This window comes from Biomphalaria glabrata, chromosome 4 (genome assembly GCF_947242115.1).
Source record: "Biomphalaria glabrata chromosome 4, xgBioGlab47.1, whole genome shotgun sequence".
Taxonomy (NCBI): Eukaryota; Metazoa; Mollusca; class Gastropoda; family Planorbidae; genus Biomphalaria; species Biomphalaria glabrata.
In genome coordinates, this window is record NC_074714.1 from 54,869,591 (window position 1) to 54,892,352 (window position 22,762).

The window sequence follows — 22,762 nt, forward strand, 5'->3', positions numbered from 1 at the left end:
AACACTCTCCAAGAATAAACATATTCTCTTTCAGAATGTAGTCTACATAAACTTTCATAATTTTAAAAAAATTTAGAAATTTAAATATTTTCACAGGAAGTTGTCACTCCCCACCACCCTGTTTTTGTTTTTCTTGAATTCTTTGTTACTTTGGAATTCTTTTCTGATCAGTTATTTTCTGTAGGTGTAAAATGTGTTTGTTATTTAGAAACTTAATCATATGATGTCTTTTATCACTTAAATTCAGCATACACCATGTGATGTGCATTTAATTAACTTTTTTTTTTTTTATAACCACAAGGCAGTATATTAAAGGACACAATAATTCTTTAATTCAAATATACACTCTGCTGACAAACAGGATTTTTGAAAATTAAATTAAAAAAAAACAACAAACACACATAAAGACAAGAAAAATAAAGTGAATGTTAGATCGGTTACAATAGTTAAAGACACAATAACATAAATGTTCACCCACACTAATTAAAATAATCTGGACACTAAAATAGAACAAAATTTTGTAATTCTCTTATAGATATTGTGTAATCCTAGTCTATTAATAGCCACCAGTTCACCACTGCTAAAAGCAACCAGTTGTAAAAAGACTGGGTTTGAAAAACAACAACATAGAAACCTAGTTTGAAATATAAAAACCTAGACAAACAATGACAAATGTAAAAGCTACTGTACTGTATTATGAATGTAAAGTCCATAAATACCAAAAACAAAATTAATATATATAAAAAAAAGTATATATATTTAAACAAAATAAATGCCTTTGAAAATAGTGTACTCGGAAAACACTGAGATTCATCCTTACCTATTATTTCTTTGAAAACAAAAAAAAATGTATTGCAGGATCCTACACAAATTTATTACTTGTGAAGTTTATTCAAAGAATAATTCAAATGATGCAGTCTTAAGCTTTGATTGATGTTTAAAATAATAACTAATGTATAATAAAAAAAAACCTGACAGGATGACTAGGAATTTTAGTTTTAACAATGAACTTAGATCTAATTAATTAAACAGTGGGGAAAAAACGTCATATAAATATTCAAATTTTTCATAAAATTTTAAACACACCCGTTGTTTGTTAAATTTTTGTAGAACCATTAATATAATTTACATGTATATACTTATTGTTAGTTTAAGATTGAACAAACTGTTGCTAATATTTCTAAAAGTATACAATTTTCCAGCAATATGTAATATCACAATTACTCTTCATCCTTATTAAAATAAATTAACCCTTGGCATGCAGCTTGACAAATCTTTTAATCCTGTATTTCACGTTCTAAATAAGTAAAAGATTAATCGGACTAAAACCTTCTATCAGTTTTTTTTACTTTGTACAGAGTTGTTCATCAATAGTAAAAGGGGAGGGGCTGATTTTAAAATCCTATAAGTAACTCGGCTTTCCTCTTAGAAGCTTTGGATTTCTTGAGATAACACGTTAAATAGGAGTGTATAGTTATGGACTACAAGAAGATTTTAACCAGAAAAAAAAAAAGATTTCTCACAGATGAGACGAACACAGAATGTAGGTCACACAAACAATCAGTACAACCACTTAGTGATTTCATCGGTCAACAGAAACAGACAAAGGCTTAAACCCCAAGCATAAACACATCTCTCATGGAGATTGTTTCAACACAAGGCGGCTCTGATTTAGGATTGCTCTTCTGCTGATTTGGAGTCCTCTTCATTAGTTCTGTCCTCCTAAAAAACAAATGTATAAGCCATTAAAAGATAGGAACAAATCATAAAATACAAACGAAAAAATAAATTAGCTCAAAATAGTGCAGTGAGTTTATTGGTGACACTAGCTACGCATTTGATAAAAAAAATCATACAATAATAATAATAATTTTATTTATTTATAAAAAGCTGTTAACAAACAAAACGTAGGCTCAAGGCGCTGTGATAACATTACAAACATAAACACGAGAGCAAAACATGAAAATACAAACAGAAAGATACATTAGATCACAATAGTGCCATTAGTTTAGTGGTGACACTAGCTATGCATATAATTGATGTTTAGTAGAATGTGTTTTAACAGAGTTTATAACAGGTAATATTTTTACAAAGCTTATATCAACTCCACTCTGCCTGGTACAAATCTTGTACACATTATTTTTCCTACTTCCCATTCTCGGATCAAGTTGAAACTTTGCTCAATTTTTTTAAAGACCATTGAATTGATAGTCAGAGGCACATGACACATAACCAGGTAGTTCTGCATAATAAAATATTATGATCGTAACCTTCTTGAAGTTGTAATTCTTTACAAGAAAACAAAAGTCACAAATTTCAATCTTTATTAAGGCGTGTTTCAAATATTGTTAATACTGAATTATCTTCATTAGGGCGTGTTTCAAATATTGTTAATACTGAATTATCTTCATTAGGGCGTGTTTCAAATATTGTTAATACTGAATTATCTTCATTAGGGCGTGTTTCAAATATTGTTAATACTGAATTATCTTCATTAGGGCGTGTTTCAAATATTGTTAATACTGAATTATCTTAATTAAGGCGTGTTTCAAATATTGTTAATACTGAATTATCTCCATTAAGGTGTGTTTCAAATATTGTTAATACTGAATTATCTCCATTAAGGTGTGTTTCAAATATTGTTAATACTGAATTATCTCCATTAAGGTGTGTTTCAAATATTGTTAATTCTGAATTATCTCCATTGAGGTGTGTTTCAAATATTGTTAATACTGAATTATCTCCATTAAGGTGTGTTTCAAATATTGTTAATACTGAATTATCTTCATTAGGGCGTGTTTCTTTTAAATTTTTGTTCTATTTACAGAGAAGCTATGAAACAAAAAATACATGATGGCTGCCTGGTCGTGCGGTTTGCGCGCTGGACTGTCGTTCGGATTTATAGACAGTCGAGGGTTCAAACCCTGCCCGCTCCCATCCCCCGTCGTCCTGGGGGAGGTTTGGTCTAGGAAGTAAACTATCTTCAACTCTGAAGGAACATCCGAAACATGTAAAACATTTTACAAACATGCTTAAACACATGATTGCTTAGTTTTTTACAGATTTCAAGATGTTCCTTCAGAAATAGATATTATTATGTCCTAGCTTAGACCTACTGCAAGATGGCAGATGTTGGCAGAGTTCAAACTCAGGATTATAGTGATGACAATTTTAGGTGCATACTACATGACCATGAAGCCGTCCATTAGTTATTGCTAAGCATAGCTTAGAATGCAAGACAAAGAAAGAAGGGTGTACAGCAGGAACTCTCATTTGTGATCGAGTCAAAGTAGCATGCCTCCAGTGTCAGCAGCAACAGGCGCCCAATATGGTTCACAATCACATACAATGTGCCTCAGACAGTTGTAAAGCCTCCAGTGTCAGCAGCAACAAGCACCCAATATGGTTTGCAGATCACATACAATGTGTCTCTAGACAGTTATAAAGCCTCCAGTGTCAGCAGCAACAAGCACCCAATATGGTTCACAATCACATACAATGTGTCTCTAGACAGTTATAAAGCCTCCAGTGTCAGCAGCAACAAGCACCCAATATGGTTCACAATCACATACAATGTGCCTCTAGACAGTTGTAAAACCTCTAGTGTCAGCAGCAACAAGCACCCAATATGGTTCACAATCACATACAATGTGCCTCTAGACAGTTGTAAAGCCTCTAGTGTCAGCAGCAACAAGCACCCAATATGGTTCACAATCACATACAATGTGCCTCTAGACAGTTATAAAGCCTCCAGTGTCAGCAGCAACAAGCACCCAATATGGTTGACAATCACATACAATGTGCCTCAGACAGTTGTAAAGCCTCCAGTGTCAGCAGCAACAAGCACCCAGTATGGTTCACAATCACATACAATGTGCCTCAGACAGTTGTAAAGCCTCCAGTGTCAGCAGCAACAAGCACCCAATATGGTTCACAATCACATACAATGTGCCTCTAGACAGTTGTAAAGCCTCTAGTGTCAGCAGCAACAAGCACCCAATATGGTTCACAATCACATACAATGTGCCTCTAGACAGTTGTAAAGCCTCCAGTGTCAGCAGCAACCAGCACCCAATATGGTTCACAATCACAACAAGCACCAAAAATACAATGTGCCTGAGACAGTTGTATAGGGATTGTCCCTATCACATCCAAACATAGAAAGAGACTGTTAAGTAAAGTAATGTAACCTACCTCACTCTCTGCTTTTTTTGCCTTAGACTTCTGAGCCTTGGTGACCTGCAACGACATAATGAAATGCCAGTTTAGTTTTCAAACTACTGTGTCAATCTGTTAATAAAGATAACAAACAATCAATCAAGGGAGAAGACTATAACAAGTATTGTACGGTAACTTACAGATTGACTCTTACATATGTAAAGATGTTAAAGTTATGTATAATGCACAGTTGTAAACAAAAAGTTCCTTTAGACTAATACAGCTTCTCTGCAAGATTACTAACTAACTAAGCTATAATTTATTTTTAGAAAATAGCATACAATTCAGTGTTAGCTTTAGTCTGCTAAGATTATTTGAAATTTTAGTAACTTACCTTAGCTTTAGCTGGCTTGGATTTGTTTTTGCTGCCTTTTGGTCTACCTCTTCCTTTTTTCACCTGAGGTTCACTAGACTGCTACCATTAAAAGAAAAAGAAAGAAAAAAAAAGTTTATATATAAAACTTTATAACAGGTAACATTTTATGATAAGTAACTTGATAATTTATAGTAAGTTTAACGTAAAATTAGTTGTGACAGGTTTTCAAATGAAGGGACACACATTAGACAGAGGAATTGATCTTACTATTAATTCTTTCTCTCCTAATCGACTATACCATCGTTGAATTGACCTCATTAAATTTAAATAATGTTTAATTTTTTTAAACTTGACTTTGTGTTATATAAAAAAAGCATGCATTCTGCTTTAATTCTATACCAAATACAACTTTTTCTGATAACAACAAAATATTTGAAGCTTAATCATAAAAGGGAAGTGAAATAGTAACGAGCAAAATGAAGAATTCCTTCAAAACGTGGACAAATAATTACGGAGAGAAAGAGTTAAAGTTTGCAACACAAATGTTTTTTCTATGACAAAAGATCATTCTGTTCAGACTAACTTCAATTTTTGTTGAGAATTTTAAATGATTTAATATTTGAATGATCTCATTTGGTGTAACAAGGCCTGCTATTGAAAAAGGTTTTATCTAAGGCAAAAGACAGAGAGGAATGGAGACTGCATGGTGCCCCAATGGCCCAGCAGGCTAAGGGATAGGTAAAGGTAAGTAATATATGAAAATCAGCTTGATGGGCCCACACATTTGAGAGTGACTTCCCATCTTGACTGAGTTCAACACATCTGAGATGGTAAAATAACAGCCGATGCACTGAGAAACATGAAAACCATTCAGTACTCACCTCTGATGTGTCTTTGGTGTCATTCTTCTTCCTCTTCTCAGCAGCCTTAGTTTCAGTTTTATCATCAGTCATTGTGTACTAGTGGAAATAATCTGGCGAAGAGAAAACATAGATTACATATATCTATCTATCTTATCTCCTTAATCTAAACATATTACACATTGTTACTTGAAAAAAATAAATAAATAAATATGTCCGACGCATTTCATGTGTCAATCTAGTCATGCATGTTAATAAATGACTTAAACTCTGCCAAGTCATTGGTTTTCCTGGCTGATTCAGGCAACCCATTCCATTCTCTAATGGCACTAGGGAAGAAGGAGCACTTGTACAAATTGGCTCTAGCGAATGGAATAAGAAATGTGTCTCTATTTTTGTGTCCTTCTGAGTATTTCATTAGGTTGTTTTTTTTCTATTTGTAAGTTATGGTTCAATGTTTTATGTATTATGACTTCTTTACTTTTAATTAGTAAGTCCTGAAGTGTCTCTAAGTTTAGTGATTTAACAAATGGTGTTACTCAAATGTGTTAATCAAATTGGAATATTCGTTTTTTATAAATCTCACTGCTCTATTTACCTATATGGGGTGCATTAAAAAAAAGAATCACCATAGCTATGATTAAACCAGACTATATTTTGGTCACATAAAGGCTATGAAAATTCAGAGCCAAAAAAAAATTATAATAAAGCTTGTCTTAAGTCAGAAGATTGAGGAGGAGGGCAGTCCTAACTGTGGACTACATATTATGCCACATTCGATGCTGATCAACCTGATGGTCAATTAAACTTCTCTTTTCGCTGTCTATGTCATCTTCAGCAACAGCTTTCCTTTTGGTCTTAAATGTGTATCCCCCCACCTTTGTAAGAGTGTTCCAATTGTCTCTTTCGGAAGCCAAAATTGCTGCAATGTGTTCTCCTGTATGCTAGCTAAGACATGTTCTGGCATATAATATGTGGTCTTTGAATGCCATGAAAATAAGACTTAAGGAAATGAAGATTGCAGCTGTTCGTTAAGCACAAGCAGAGTCTGGGGAGAGGGGGGAATAGAGAAATAATCACCCCTAACCCTACTGCGAAGAGATTCCACAATGTATGCATATTATAAATAAATAATTTCAATTACAATTATTACTTTTAACTCAACAGGTATCATAGGTCTTACATATTCAGAATATTGGGGGGATTCCCCCCCCCCCCTTTTTTTTTAACAAATGAGTGAAATGTTTCTCATGTTACCTTTTTAAGTAAGGCTGTTGCTCTATCTCAAAATACCCAATTTATTGCGTTACAGTTAAAAAACACAGAATATTTATCATCCCAATTTTCATTTTAGGATTTTCCCCCATACCAGCCATTGTTTGATCATTCACAGCTACATCATATTAGTGGGAAATATTGTCCAGTCTAATTGTATTCAAAATAAGAAATAATTATTAAACCCAACTTGCCAATGCATAAGGCCTAGTTACCTCCCAAACCATTCTGAAGAGCATAGATCTAGGTCTAGACCTATATTTGATCAAATAGCAAAGTTAGGAAAGGTAGCCAGGTACAAGGTGGGAGGCAAACTAAAACCGTAAACAAATAGGCTTTTGGCTCAAGCTAATCTGTTCTAATCCCTGACCATAGACATAGAATATATATATATATATAGGTCTGTGTTCCAACCATGTCGCCATGGCTTATTAACCAACGCCAGGACATAGCACTAGGACAGGATCTTTTATGTAGATCTACTAGATCTAGACTCTTCGTTAGAAACACCATTGTTTTTTCTCCATCACGTTTATCCAAGTTCACTTTTTTTTTTTAGCTTATTACAAAATGACGTAGACCTATAATTGTCATTTTTCTTTGTAACGAACATCTATAATGTATAACATTTTTGTTTGCCGAAATCTAGTGGCTGCATTGCTGATTTATAGCAATAAATATTAAACACACTAATCCAGCGGTTCTCAACCTTTTAAGCTCGGCGACCCCTTTTTACAATTCCTCACTTTGCCGCGACCCCCCTCCCTCACACACACACACACAGCAATAGAAGAATAGACAATAACCATCCATAGTTTCGATGGTCTTAGGCGACCCCTGGCAGATCGTCAATCGACCCCCAAAGGGGTCGCGACCCACAGGTTGAGAACCCCTGCACTAATCTCTCCCCCATTTTTTAAATAGGGAGATTTCGAAACAAACAATGTCAAGGACACTATAGTTAAAAAACAATACTTATACCGTAGACACTAAACAGGGCCTATGCTACACGCGACAGAGCTGAGACATTTGGTTTTACGGAGCTAAATATTGCACACACAAAATGATCATACACTTTTTAAAATATAGATCTATAGCTTATTATAACACTTCATATATTACGTCACCAGATATAAATAACATGAAAATAAAAGATGGAGCTGTATATATCAGGGTCTGTGACTGGATATTTGGGTTTAGTCTACTGCGCACTCAGAACGCACGAGCGCGTGCTTCTACCGGCACTTCCGTTTAACTCAAAACACAATGTATACTCTACGAAGCAACAGTATATAATAGAACTCGATCATCTATAGTGTTGTGGAACTGGTTGTAATCCACATATTAATTAATATGCGCATCTACATTTTGATGTTCGTTCAACAGGTATTCGTCATCATCTGTCCCCCCTTGACTGTTCGAGTAACCAAATTTCCCCCCTTTCCCCGGTCAGAAGTTGACAGAAGATGTTAGATGTTTGCGTGTATTTAAATACAAATACCCAACCTAAAAAAAAGTAATCAGTGAACACAAAAATAAAAGCACATTTCTTATGTGCTAGGACTAATTCTAGCTATATAGTCGTTTGGTATGCGCTCTGGACTGTAGTTCGGTGGTCTCAATGGTCCCATCCCCCGTCGTCCAGAAAGAGGTTTGGGCTAGGAATATAATTATCTTCAAATCTGAAGGAACATCCAAAACATGTAAAACATTTTACAAACAATTGTTACAAGTACTTCTTTCCCAGTGCCATTAGAGCATGGAACGGATTCCTTGGATAAACCGACTTAGCAGAGTTTAAGTCTTTAAATTGCATGCACGACTTTATTGACACATGGCTACGGGTAGGACGTAATTATCTTCTCCTTTGAAAGACAGTCGGTAATTTATAAGATAAGATCCAACTAAGACCAGGACACACACCTCTGTTAAATTACCATCTTGGATAAAATAAATTCCACACAACTCCCCCTTTGTAGACACATCGCCCACCCTTATGAAACCTTTAACCAGGTCCTCTTTGAATGCCCCTTCCTAATCCACCTTAGGCAGACCCTACTTCCACTACAGACCAACATAACCACCACCCTGTACGGCAGTGCTGAACAACTGAAGAAAACAGCACACTATTTTTCCTTGGCACAGTCTGCAAAAGAGCTCACAGCTCAGCAGCAAAAAAACTGGCTAGAAGAAGAAGATAAGACAAAATAATAGGTCTACAAAGTCTACATGGTTATCGTCACACTTTCTCGCGTTATTTTGTCGCAATAACAATTACCATATCCCATGGTTACCTTGCCGACTCACAATAACTTCATGCACATATATTATTATAGCTTTTATATAGCGCTACTTTGATGCTTATAGCATGCTCAGAGAGCTTTTTGGTCCAATCTCATTTGTGGACCAGTGGGAGGGGTGGGGGAGGGGGTATCTAGGAGTTGGTTTTCGTGCTGCCTTTGGGCGCTCAGTAAACACAACTCTGCCCGAGTCGGGTGTCGGCACAAATCCGAGCACTCAATGTGTCACCCAGATCGCGACGATCCATGGTGGCGACTGAGAAGGGTCAGAGGAGTCAATTATTGCGCAGTGCAGAACGAAACACTGTCCTATTGGGGCATATTTTGCCCGATTCCGCACGAACTTTGACTCCCGATGCCGTCACTGTGGAGAGAGCGCCGAAACGGTGACGCATGTCTTGTACTAGTGTCCCCAGCTCCGCGAGCTAAGGGGGGACCTGTCTGTGCAGTCACTCGACTTGTATGGTAGCTATGAGGCACTACGCCGGACGGCTAAGTTTCTTGCCAGAGCACTACGGGAGGACTAGTCCTTCCCGCTCTGATTTTTCAATAGGAGTTCATCTCAGGTGTCGAACCTCGAGCCCCCTTCTAGGTAGCCAAGCCAAGTTCAAGCGCACTTGGCCTCTCGACCACGCTTCCCACATATAGGCCTATCTAATGTCGCTAGAGAGAGAAAGAGCATATCATTGTTAAGCTGAGTGTTAAAACGGATTCGTAATAGGCAGTGACAGAGTCATGGGCTCAAAAGTATTTTTGAGAGAAGGTCTTAAGTCTTAACAGATGTTTGTTTCATCAGGGCAGATTTAACGGCCCGCTTTTTAGTTCTTGGCTCATTACACAGGTAAACAAAGAAATAATGCTTGTATTCGTTACACAGGTCAACTAAGAAAGAAAGATTGCTTTTACTCATTACACAGGTCAACTAAGAATGAACCATTGACTGCTCACTTTGCTAGTTGAAACTAAGACCTTCACCTATGCCCCAAGCAAAATGGGGGGACGGCACCCAGACGAGCGAGACGATATGTCTGATCGTGGCGACAGCAGTGTTGACCTTGGCCTACATTCTGTTAGCGCAGCACATCATTCAGTAAGTTGATAGGTAGCTGTAAACGGTATGGCGACTATTTGACCCAATGTCCAAAAGTCATGGTGACCACAAAGGATTCACTTCGCACACAGCTAGATCTCGATCCAGAACTGACACGAGATTCTAAGACTCTCACACTATGAGTATCGTAGGCAACACACTCAATGACCATGAATACGTTTGAAATGACCCCCATTCGTCAAAACGAACGGTCACGTGACGAACATGCGTACATCAACGGCAAATACTGTCACGTGATATCCATGTTTGATTCGAATGAGGTCGTTAGTGGTATAGAAAAGACAGGGAAGCACGTGACTTAAGGGTGTTTGTTTACGAATTTCGTTATTTTGCAAGAATTTCGACTAGATTGAAAGACCTGTTGACTCCACGAAATATACGTGAAGCGGTGGCCATTGTTAGGAAACCATGGGCAATACCAAGGGGCAAAATTCAAAACGAAGCTACAGAAAAAAAAAAAAAAAACATGCAACTATTTCAATGACACCGGATATTGACGTGTGTAAAAAAAAATACACACATAAATGTAGTCAAATATAGAAAATATATATAAAGAGAAAGATTACTTGTTCTCCCCCCCCCCTCTTTTTTTTCCTGAGCCGTTCTCTCTACTCCGACTTGCAGAAATAAAAGAGTTATCTTCCCATGACTATTCGTGTTTTACCGCATGGTTATGCCACGAAGAAAATTATATATATATCTAGAGGCATTGAACTTGGTATGATTGTTGCAGTACTGCTGGTGGTAATTGTATTCACGTGTCAAAGGCTAACGTTCTTTTCTTCCCCAAAATAGTAGCCCTACAGATTTGAACTCGGTACTTTAATCTTGGTTAGCATGATCTATGCCAGCGGTTCTCAACCTTTTTAGCTCAGCGACCCCCTAATACGATTCCCCACTTAGGGGCGACCCCCAACCGTAAAATTGTTTTCGTTCATAGGCCTAGGTAGACCCTAAATGTGATTTTGCTAATGTTATACAATCATAATCAAATTTTAAATGTATATATGTGACATCCATGGTGTATTTACATAGCAAAAGCTCTATGTAATTTTATTTGGTGTAAAATAAATTTGTGCTTAAATTATATATTTAACAGAAATTTCTTTAATTTATACCATCTATGGTACAAATGTGCTTGTTACAACACTTAAGAAATCGTATGACAAAAAAAAAACAAAAACTTCCAATGAAAAATAGACGAAAAACCGAAATTTCCGATGGTCTTAGGCGACCCCTTGCAAATGGTGATTCGACCCCCAAAGGGGTCGCGACCCACAGGTTGAGAAACCCTGATCTATGCAGTCTAGCTTAATATTGCCTATTACAATTTCGAAATGTATTAGACGGTGTATACAGTACTGCATGATTTTCCCCCCAGGGCTGATACTTAGTAGCCACAAGTATTCAACAACGTCAATTTTGAATAGCGACCGGTCTCTTTCCCAGTCTCAGGTAAGCCTCACTTAGAGAATTAAAGCATTGATTTAAACAGGTCTACATCCTCACGGAAACGTCTATTTTGACAACACTGTCCACGTACACATTGAAGACTTTCCTATAAGAAAACACGAGTTTCCTGGCAGATTCGGGCAACACTTGGGGGTCGATGGATGATTTTCCAGGGGTCGCCTAAGACCATCGAAAATATGTATTGTTATTGTCTACTCTTTTATTGCTGTATGTGTATGTGGGGGAGGGGGGGGAGGGAGAAGGAGGGGTCGCACCAGAGAGGGATTTGTAAAAAGGGGTCGCCGATCTTAAAAGGTTGAGAACCGCTGCTTTAAGGGAATCTTTTGTTTCAGACGTTCTTTCGGAAATGAAGATTATCTGGTCCAAACTTAGGCTTAAAGGCAGGGGATGGAAGCAGGCATGGTTCGAACCCGGACAGATAGTTAAGACAGTCCGAGGCGTATACTACACGACCAGGCAGACTCGGTAGGACAGGGGTCCGCGTGCAGTTTTTGAGCACGCCCTGGAAATGTCCTCACCCGAATCAGGATAACACATGTGCACTTCCTGGAAATGTCCTTACCCGAATCAGGATAACACATGTGCACTTCCTGGAAATGTCCTTACCCTATACTCTAAAAAATAATGATGTATTGCCTATTGGCTACTTCTTAAAGGTCCTTTGCTCATGCCCTGCATTAACTGACTGAATTTTCTTTAAAATTAAAGACTTTATATTGTATATTACCGGTATTTTAAACCTAACACTGTTGATTGGTAGGCCTCTTGTGGCATCAAAACAACAAACGTGGAATTTGGGTCTTACACATTTAATGCATATATCATACGACGCCATCTTAGGGTTCACAAGAAATGAAATACAACAACAACGACAAAGAAACATAGCTCAACTATAACAAGTATTAACTCTTTCTCTCCGCAATTATTTACCACATTCTGGTGGAATCAACGTTGGTATCGTCAGGAGAGAAAGAGTTAATAAACAAAGAATCTAGAAGAAATTAACAATGATAAACATTTCACATACAATTGTTGTTTCTATTAGTATTTCCTTGCTGTTTCTATCAGTATTTCCTTGCTTAGACATTAGTAGATCTTTATCAGACTTTTTTTTTATATATATACATTTCTAAATTAACTAAGTTAACTCTCTGTCCTAAAATATTTTTAAAATGAACTATTTTTTGTTTTATTATTGACTTATTTCTGTAGTGGAAATAAATGAGCTACTAAGACCAAACTAATGTTCATAAACAATTCCAAATTGAAGATTTTAAACTTAAATAAAAAAGTCTTGTTAGCCTTTTTGAAAATAATTGAATACATAATTAAGTCATCATTTTCATAAGTTCTCTGTCAACACCTGACACCAATATAGTAACATCGGATGGCTGCCTGGTCGTGCGATATGCACACTGGACTGTCTTTTGGCCATCTCAATGGTCCCAGGTTCATACCCTGCCCAGTGCCATCCCCTGTCGTCCTGTTTGAGGCTTGAACTAGGATGTAGTTATATATTTATTATCAATTTATACAGGGGATGGCACCGGGCAGGGTATGAACCTGGGACCATTGAGATGGCCATATATATATATATATATATATATATATATATATATATATATATATATATATATATATATATATATATATATATGATAAAAATAGATTTTCAAAGTAGACGCCTTTCCGCTTGATCCTAGCATTTTTCCCCCACACTTATGCATGCGTTAATTAGACAAATAATATTAAAATTTAGTTCACAAGAATTATATATATATATATATATATATATATATGAAGGCGTGGTGGCTGAGGGGCAAAGCACTTGACTTTGTGTTATAAAAAGCACATGCATTTTCCTTTAACTCTATTCCAAATACAACATTTCTGATAACAAACAACAAAGCTACTAAAGCTTAATCATGACAGGGAAGTGAAATAGAAATTTATATAAGCCAAATGAAGAATTCCTTCGAAACGTGGAAAGATAAAAACGGAGAGAAAGAGTTAAAGCGTCAAGCTAATTAAGAACACAAAAGTCAAGGGTTCAATCCCAATACTGAACATTTTCTTCTCTCTATATCTTTCAATGACAAATTAAAAAAAATGTTTAGATTATTTGAACATAAAATTGTAATTGATGTTTTATTTTACTGTGGTTATAACTCGTAGTAACATTTTATTATATATATAATGCAATATTTACCTAGATCTACATTTATATTTTGCATGACAATTAGAGCCAAACTACTTGCATTTATGAGCCACAAACTGCTTGGGAACCACATCATGCCAACCTCTTCTGAATGGCTAAATATCTTTAAAATTATAGGTAAGTCTTGTAAATGTAGGCTACTAAATAGATCTAGATCTCTCGCCTGTTATTAACTTAAAACCAAGTATAATTCACACATTCAAAAAACCGCATCACAAACCAATAGATTAGAGACAGGGTTACTGCAGTGATTGGACCCCATGATGACCTGCTAACTATCATAAAAAAACGCAAGCTTAAAATCTATGACCATATTACAAGATCTTTGGGGCTCGCAAAGACCTTCCTTCAGGGAACAGTACCAGGAAAAAGAAGAAGAGGCAAAGAAAGCGAAGGGAGGACAACATAAAAGAATGGACGGGCCTGCTATTGAAAGAGGTTCTAACTAAGGCAAAAGACAGAGAGGATTGAAGAAAGACACTCGACGAATCTTGCATTGTGCCCTAACGGTTCAACAGACTAAGGGATAGGTAAAGGTAAAATAATCTACTGATATAATAGTAAATAAATATAGAGTCTAGAATGAATCTAAATATTTAATAAAAAATTGCTAATATATATTTTTAAACTTAACATGACCTGGTGCCACTGAAATGATATCTGCTAAATATTAAATATAGATATCTACTACCACGATTTATTTAGAATCTATACTTAATCTGTATATTTGTATAATTATAAATAATAGATATATCTGATATAATATTATAATATACATTGTATCTAAATACTAATAGATTTTCAATAGATTTTAATAGATTCATTCTTGAATTTCTGGAAATATATATTTATATAATTTACTTTATTTATTTAATATATATATATACAATATATATTGTAAATATAGATCTTAGACTTAGTCTTAGATACAGATTTAGCTAGATTTATTATATATAGGAATATAGGTTAGATCTATAATCTATATCTTATATAGACCTCTATGACTTTATTCTTAGAGTTAGATACATTTTTAGGTGACTTTGAGTTGACAAGAAAAAAAAATTGAAAGTGAGTTGATTGCCTTGTGTCAAGTCTAGATCAAGATCTTGACTCTAGTCTATAATAGATAGTCTAGATCTAGTAAATATATATTCTAAAAAGATCTAGGCCTAGATTAAAGTATGAACTAATAATAAAGGACTTGCGATCGTCTACTATTCTATAACTAAAATTTATCTAGATCTAGACTAATCACTAGAATAGATTCTAGATCTCGATAAAATCTCTAGCCTAATCGATTTAAAAAAAAAAAAGGAATGCGTCGCGTCACTGCCCTAACCGGCAACCGTGGAGCTAAAAATTCAAGAGGCTGAAAAAGAACATGATAAAAATAGATTTTCAAAGTAGACGCCTTTCCGCTTGATCCTAGCATATTTCCCCCACACTTATGCATGCGTTAATTAGACAAATAATATTAAAATTTAGTTCACAAGAATTCCTACCTCTTTGAATATTGGGAGTGAGGGTTTAATCAGATAGATCTAGTCCAACGACGATCTACAATAATGAATGCAAAAGAAATAAAGAGGTGGAGAATGGCCCGAGAAGGGGGCGTGTTTGTAACGGAAGTTTTTAACTTGGGCGGTCATGTATAGAATTTTTTTACCTAAAAAAATCAATTAGAACCCTTTTTAATAAAATAAAGGACACATAAAATAAATCAATATAATTTTTTAGAGGTTCGTTAAAAATGGACTTATGAATAGATCTACAGAATAATAAACCGAATTATTAACTAACAAGCATTGAAAATGTTTCTTTATTAATTCTTCATAGATCTAGAATCCCAGATCTATTTTCTCCTAACTTTGCGGCGGGTCTCTATTATTTGTTCAAGTAACTCTCTCTCTCTCTCTGTGTTTCTTTTTTCTTTGTTTTGTGATATTCAGCTAAATAAAGCATTGCAGATCTGTTAGAGAAATAGTTTTGCATTGTGACTGCAGTGAGAGCTTGCACATATTCTGCCACTATAAACCTTTGAAACTAATAGAAAAGCTGATACATTGGTCGGAGGGAGGAACTGCATTAAGAAGGGACATATAGATCTATACGTGAAGAAATTACACACAAATATTGTGTAAATAAATCTTTTTCTATGCTCCTTCTTCCCTAGTGCTATAATAGCACGGAATGGGTTTGCCTGAGCCATGTGCAGGAAAACCAGTGACTTGGCAGAATATATGTCATTGGTTAACATGCATGACTAGGTCACTAGATCGTCTAGATCAGCGGTTCTTAACCTTTTAAGCTCGGTGACCCCTTTTTACAATCCTCCACTCTGCGGCGACCCCCACCCACAAAGCAGTAGAAGAATAGACAAAAACAATCCATTTTTCGATGTCTTTGGCGACCCCTAGCAAATCGTCAATCGACCCCCAAAGGGGTCGCGACCCACAGATTGAGAACCGCTGGTCTAGATGCATGACGCGTAGGACGTAATCGTCTTCTTTTTTTGAAGTAATGTCTGTATTATATAAGATAAGATAAGATACGTTGGTGATATGACTATTATATATCCCACTCCAAAAAAAATAAAAAATAAAGACCTATATAAAATTAAAATTCAGTTTACGAAGAAGTCCTACTACACAACGTACAATAACATGTCAAGAAATATAGGCCTACATATAGGGATAATTTATAATATGAAATGAAGTACGGTGTGGTTTACAATAAACATCCCCCCCCCCCCATCGTTTTCCATAGAGAGCCTATATAGGCATTAGCTGTGGTCACTACAATGTCTTCTGCATAGCAGTTCTCCCCTCTCCACGCAATTGATGTGTCCAAAGGAACGGTAGATAACGATATATACAGTTTAGGGTCAGCGGAGTCGCAGCATTTTGCCAGGCAGCCAGGCGTAGCACTTTGTGTCGCAATCTGCCTATGGGTCACCGGTTCCTTTTTTTTTGTTTTTTTTTTGTTTCCTAAGGGTTGTCTCTCGAAGACTTGTTCGCAAGGCATCCTATAAGTTTGGATTCAGACTTTTTATTCTCCTAGGTGGGAAGCCAGCCATAGCTAATGAGTCCTTCTGTCCTAACTGGTTTAGGAGTCAGTTGCTCGCCTTTGCTATATTTCATCTGTCAGGGATAACAGCTACCCCGGATCCCTTAATTCCTAGCCACACCGTCATTTTATAAGTTGAAGCATTTTATAAGAAGCGGAGCGGTTTACATCCACTTTTTTTTAAATAAATGTAGTAGTTAGGATGACAGAACTTACTTAACTAAGCAATATAATTGTAAATAAAAAAAATTGACAAAAAAAATCTAAACCGTTTGCATAAATGTGTTTAAAATATGGTAAATTGTTGTCTCTCTTAGTAAATAGCCTCCCGTGTTAGTTACTATTAATAGTGAATAGTTGTAAAAATGGTGTATTTTTATGAAAAAACTGCTTGCATAGTTGATTTAAAAAATTAAAGTTTTCGCTTTTATAAAAGAAAACAGTAGCCGTTGCATAAGAACTTTGAATGGTCTAAAATATCATGATGCCGGATTTTCACTATCTTTTCTAGTTTATGAGATCTAAGAGGGACGGACGAATTGACGGATGGACGGACGGACAGACAGACCACACAAAACTAATAGCATCTTTTCCCGTTTCGGAGACCGCTAAAAACAGCTAACTAATAAAATTATACAATTTATTTAAAAACTAGTCAGGCTAGTGTACTTCAACAATAACATTTCATTTCGGGGAAGCTAATATATGATTAAAGTTTCAAACAAGAGCTTATTACTAATATATTACTCTAAAGCAGCGGTTCTCAACCTTTTAGTCTCGTCGACCCATTTTTGCAACCCCCCACTCTGCCGCGACCCCCCTCCCCCCGCACACACACAGCAATAGAAGAAGGGACAAAAACAATCCAATTCTTCGATGGTCTTAGGCGACCCCTGGCAAATCGTCAATCGACCCCCAAAGGGGTCGCGACCCACAGGCTGAGAACCCCTGCTCTAAAGCAAGCAGCCATCTTTCCCGACAGTCTCTCGCGACTTCACTGTATAGGTCTAGTAAAGAGTGTTTTTTTTTCAACAGGATAGGGCCTATATATCAAGACTCTGATACATAATGTCTCTAGCAAGGGCGGGAGAAATACAAGGCATTGAATGTATAAATAGAAGAAATCAGAAATTAAACATTGTTAACTAATTAACACGTTTTGTTGATTATTTTAAATTACCTCATTGCGCTGTGGAGGTGCTGTGGCTGAGAGGTAGCCTAAAGCGCTTGGCTTCTGAGCCGGGGGTCCCGGTTTCGAATCCTGGTGAAGACTGGGATTTTTAATTTCGGGATCTTTGGGCACCACTGAGTCCGCCCCAGCTCTAATGGGTACCTGACATTAGTCGTTGAAAGTAAAGGTAAGTAAGTTGGGCGTTGTGCTGGCCACATGACACCCTCGTAGAAACAGATGACATTTACATCATCAAAAGGAATAGATCGTTGTGCTGTATATTTACAATATTTGTTGTAAAGCTTTTAACATTGAACGGTTATACTTTTGTTGAAATAAAAAGAAAACTTATGTATTATACTATAAGAAGGGATTGGAAATATCTATATAGGCTATTGAAAAAAACAAAACAAAGCCCCTTAAATAAACTTACATTAACCCCAACTTGACCCCAAGCGGACACAAGCTTTGTCTGAAATATGTGTTTGGGTGGTCATTTGAAATACTGTACTAGTGGAAAGTGTGGTCAAGAGGAAGAAATGATATTGTTTCTGAAGCTGCAGAGACTATTGAAATAGTCCACTATTTTAAATACCTATTAGTACTATCCTAGACAATAAACTAAATTTTAGTGCGAATACTGATTATATCAGCCAAAAAAAGGGCAGCAAAGATTACGATTACTGAGAAAACTGTCCTCGGTTAATGTTAGTCAAAAAGCCTTAGCTATGTTTTATAACGCTCACATCTGCAATATTTTAAGTTTTAATATCACTGCCTGGTATGGCAGTCTGAGCATTAAAAATAAAAATAAACTTCATAGAAATCCTAAATGCTGCTGGTAAAATCATTGGCAAAAAACATACCCCATTTGGGCAGCTGTTTGAGACAAACATCCATAAAAAAAGCTAAAAAAGATCCTAGAAATAAAGAATCACCCTTTGTGTCAGAATTTTGTGATTTTGCCATCACAAAAGAGGTACAAGACACCGATAGCACCAATGCTAATAGAAGACAAAGAAACTTACACGTATTACTTCAACTACAAAAAAAAGCATTCGATTCAGTTCCACATGATTGGCTATTAAAAACCCTGGATATTCATAGAATCAATCCAAGAATTAAACAAACTATTAAAAGTCTGTATGAATGATTGGAAGATAAATCTGCACCTTAATCGTGATAAACTAGGTCCTGTGCACATAAGAAGAGGTATATACCAGGGTGACTCACTATCTCCACTCTGGTTCTGCCTAGCGATTAATCCTCTATCTACATTATTCCATGACACTAAAAACTGTTTTAGGGTTGACGCTAAATGTACAAAATGTGTGTCCCACTTATTATACATGGATGATCTAAAGCTATATACTGTAATTTACAGCCCATCGACTCTTCAATGCAACCTTGTTGTTCCTCTGCTAGTAGCTTATGGGCAGAGCAAAATATATACATTTTACTTTTTAAAAGCGAAGTTAATAGTGTATACACAACTGACAGACAAGTGATAGGGCGATAGTTTGATTGTTGATTCGGATCACTCTTTTTATGGAGAGTTCTGCCTTAAGTGAGTTCTATCAGCATTGAAAACGGTTCTGATATTAACTCGTTAAAACTTCAATATTATTATTATAACACCCCCTCCAGAAAGTGATATAAAGATCAGATAAGGCGTTTAATATCGGCTAGTAGTCTATAGGCCTACGAGAAAAATCAAAGCATTAAAAGCTTAGGGAGTTAAATCTGGGGAATAATCAGGAGACGATGACCCTTGGGAAGCTTCAAGCAGATATATATTGCAGGGAAAAAAACTGCTAAGCTTTAAGGGTTATTTGTTCTTCCTTTGAAACCAATAGCTTCGCGGAGGAGGAGGATCATCTGTCTGAGTAACCACGCTTTTCTGAAAATGAATTCCAGGTTTTTTATTGCGCTCTTCTTGCACACACCGAACCGGAGCTTCAACTTGCCGTCCAAGAATTTGCTGAGGCTCCTGCCTCGTTTGGTCTGTTCATCAACCTAAAAAAGAAACGGAGGTATGCTTCAGAAGTCCCAATAGGAATTAATCAGGATCCACAAATCAATGTGAATGGTCGTCTCCTTAATGTTGTTGACCACTTACCTACCTGGGCAGCACAGTGTCCATCGATGCACTTGGTCGCCTCAGACTGAGAGTATGGCGGAATATGTATCTTCACCTAGCAACAAAGATCAATGTTTTTAAAGTAGTGGTTCTCACTACACTCTTGTATGTCTCTGAGACCTGGGTACTCTATCGAAGGCACTTAAAGAGGCTCCTCGAAAGCACAAAAATGGGGGAAAATATGCAGGTCGCAACTGGGTTTGCGTAGTCATGTGAATCACTGCACTCACCATTAATCTTTGGAATCGAAGACACTGCCATTATTATGGGATCAACCATAGTCATTTAAAGTGCTTTTTTTTTTTTTTTTTTTGTAAAACAATAGGTGCCGGTACTCAGTGATGGATTGCCTAACTTTTAACATTTTGTTTAATAAATGTTGAAATACAAGAAAAGTAATACACTTTTCCCCACATTGAAAAAGGTGCTGGTACGCCGTACCGGTGTGTACCGTCACACACAAAAAAAGCACTGGTCATATAACTAGAGGAGGATAAATAAATGAAACAAGCGATCCACGGCGTAGCATACGCCGCTATTTATTGACGGGTGAGCACACGTGTCCTGAAAGACACATTTGTCCAAATGGGGTGGGTTTGGGTCAACGACTGTGTGCGCATGCCTGGAGAGCGAGGAAGGCTCGGGTGTGAGCGGGAGGGGCCGGGAGGCGGGTTAGACAGTCGGCGTGCGTGCGTGGTGTCCCGCAAGGTTGGCGACGTAGAGAATTATACATACAGAGAAGATAATATCTTATTATAATAAGCTCTCCCTCGACGGAGTTAAATGGCGACGATTAAAAGTACATCAAAATGCGCACCAGCTAACTTTAGGCCTGTCGTCCTACCAAGACGATCTAGAAAACGGAATTTCCCGAATATGCGCCTCAACACCCTAGCTAAAAGTGGCAAGGCGATGTCACACAACAGTCTTTGAAACATTAAATGCCATTTAAGTAAGTAAAAATGTTTTAAATACAGTGAAAGCTCCAAGTGTTCCTAATGCAATGTAAGCCTTTGATTTGTAATCTTCATATAAAACTGCGTGTTATATACATAATAGATTTAATTCGTTTTGTAGGCCTATACTTTGGTTGGCATTTAGAAGAAGGTCGAGGTGGATTCATTCAATGTCAGGGTCACAAGCCATGGGCGCTCTCCTAGTCTAGATCTAGTCTAGATCTAGTTCTAGTCTAAAGAGTCTCGACCTAGGCTAGATATAGCTCTAGATCTAGATCTACATTTCCACTGATAAAAACGCTTTATTTGTTGTTCATTTCTCTACGCAATAGAAAAACAAATACTAGATCTAGGCCCTAGATGAGTAGATCTAGACTAGAAAAGGTGATCTAGACTATAGATAGGCCTGGATGCCTGGTCGTGCGGTTTGCTCGCTGGACTTTCGTTCGGATTTATCGATGGTCGAGGGTTCAAATCCTGCCCGCTCCCATCCCCCGTCGTCCTGCGGGAGGTTTGGACTAGGAAGTAAACTATCTTCAACTCTGAAGGAACATCCGAAACATGTCAAACAAAACAAAACTATTACTATAGTTTATAGTATCGATAGTTCTTCTACTAGTAGTAGGTCTACTTAAGCTGGATCACTTTCACCTATAACAGTAAATTAGTTTGTTGGGCCTAGGGGCTAGGGCCGGCCTTAGGCCTAGGCAAACTAGCAGCAGCCTATGTATAGGGCCTATGATTGGTGGGGGCCTCCGGCCTCGCACATGCCTTAAAGAATTGTTTTAGAGGGAAAAAATACGAAACATTGATATTATCTTATCTTATATAATACAGACGTTACTTCAAACGTAGCAGAACTCTATTGCTCTATGTCTTACTTAGCGAAGCTCTAACTAATTTAAGTCTCTGCTATGATTCAAAGTTTATTCACAAATGTTTAGATCTACTCTTTAGACATAGAGGATATATGTTTCTTCATTTTGTCGAAATGTCGAAACCTTAGGTCTATTTATAGTCTGGTAATCATGGATCTTCCATGAAATACATTAGTCCTATCGGCGCTATATAATATGAATTTTACTTATTTGTTGATTTAGATATAGATACAGGATGGTTTAATGAACTTTAATGCTTGTGTTTCGGCCTTAATGTTGTGTTTTTCTATTTTATTTGAAGCCACAATGTTCACTTCTCCTGGATCTTCCTATTCGCTTGCCTAGGGCCTACAATTACCTTAGGCCCATTCCATGGTGTTGTCTCCCATCGTTCACCACTTCTTTTGTCTGTCTCTCCTTCTTTTCACTGGTACTGTTCCCTGCAGAAAAGTTTTTGCAAGTCGCGAGGATATCGTTATATGGCCGAATTCAAGAATCTAGTGGAGTAGCCTAGTCGAGATCTAGTAAATATACTCACGAGTCTAGCAGAGGCAGCCTTGGTAGCGCTCGGGGCACTGGGCTAGTGTCATACGTATTACTATACGTATAGGTATGTGTATTTCAATGCTGACTACCAAATGTAACTAAGTCATGAAGATAACCGTAAATAAATACATAAATAAATTATGGCTTTTATATAGCGCTATTTTGTGGACCAGTGGGGAGTATCTAGGAGAAGGTTTTTCCGTGCTGCCTTTAGGCGCTCAGTAAACACAACTC

The 22,762-nt window shown here is 36.9% G+C and overlaps 2 protein-coding genes across 6 annotated transcripts in view; one reads left to right on the forward strand and one right to left on the reverse strand.

Annotated features, from left to right (window-relative positions):
* Positions 1-309: 309 nt before the first annotated feature.
* LOC106053420 (high mobility group protein HMG-I/HMG-Y-like) lies at positions 310-15,427 on the reverse strand. Of its 3 annotated transcripts, none has more exons than XM_013208969.2 (5): positions 15,274-15,427; positions 5,416-5,507; positions 4,553-4,630; positions 4,195-4,239; positions 310-1,722 (listed from the first exon to the last, which is right to left on the reverse strand). In XM_013208969.2, exons 2-5 carry the CDS (start codon positions 5,485-5,487, stop codon positions 1,672-1,674), a joined length of 246 nt encoding a protein of 81 aa, XP_013064423.1. In that variant the 5' UTR covers positions 5,488-5,507; positions 15,274-15,427; the 3' UTR covers positions 310-1,671. The 3 variants fall into 3 exon arrangements, with proteins under 3 accessions (XP_013064423.1, XP_013064419.1, XP_055882548.1); XM_013208965.2 differs by having other exon boundaries at positions 4,553-4,633; XM_056026573.1 differs by lacking the exon at positions 15,274-15,427 and adding an exon at positions 13,812-13,947.
* The window catches only part of LOC106053422 (uncharacterized), a 43,560-nt gene continuing 32,286 nt past the window's right edge, over positions 11,489-22,762 (forward strand). Inside the window, exons 1-2 of one of the 3 annotated variants that reach the window (XM_056026568.1) lie at positions 11,489-11,535; positions 13,797-13,888. The gene's annotated coding sequence lies outside the window, so the exon portion shown is untranslated. Of the gene's footprint in view, positions 11,536-13,796; positions 13,889-21,011; positions 21,154-22,762 lie in introns of those variants that run through there. The other 2 variants (XM_056026569.1, XM_056026570.1) reach the window with 2 other exon arrangements.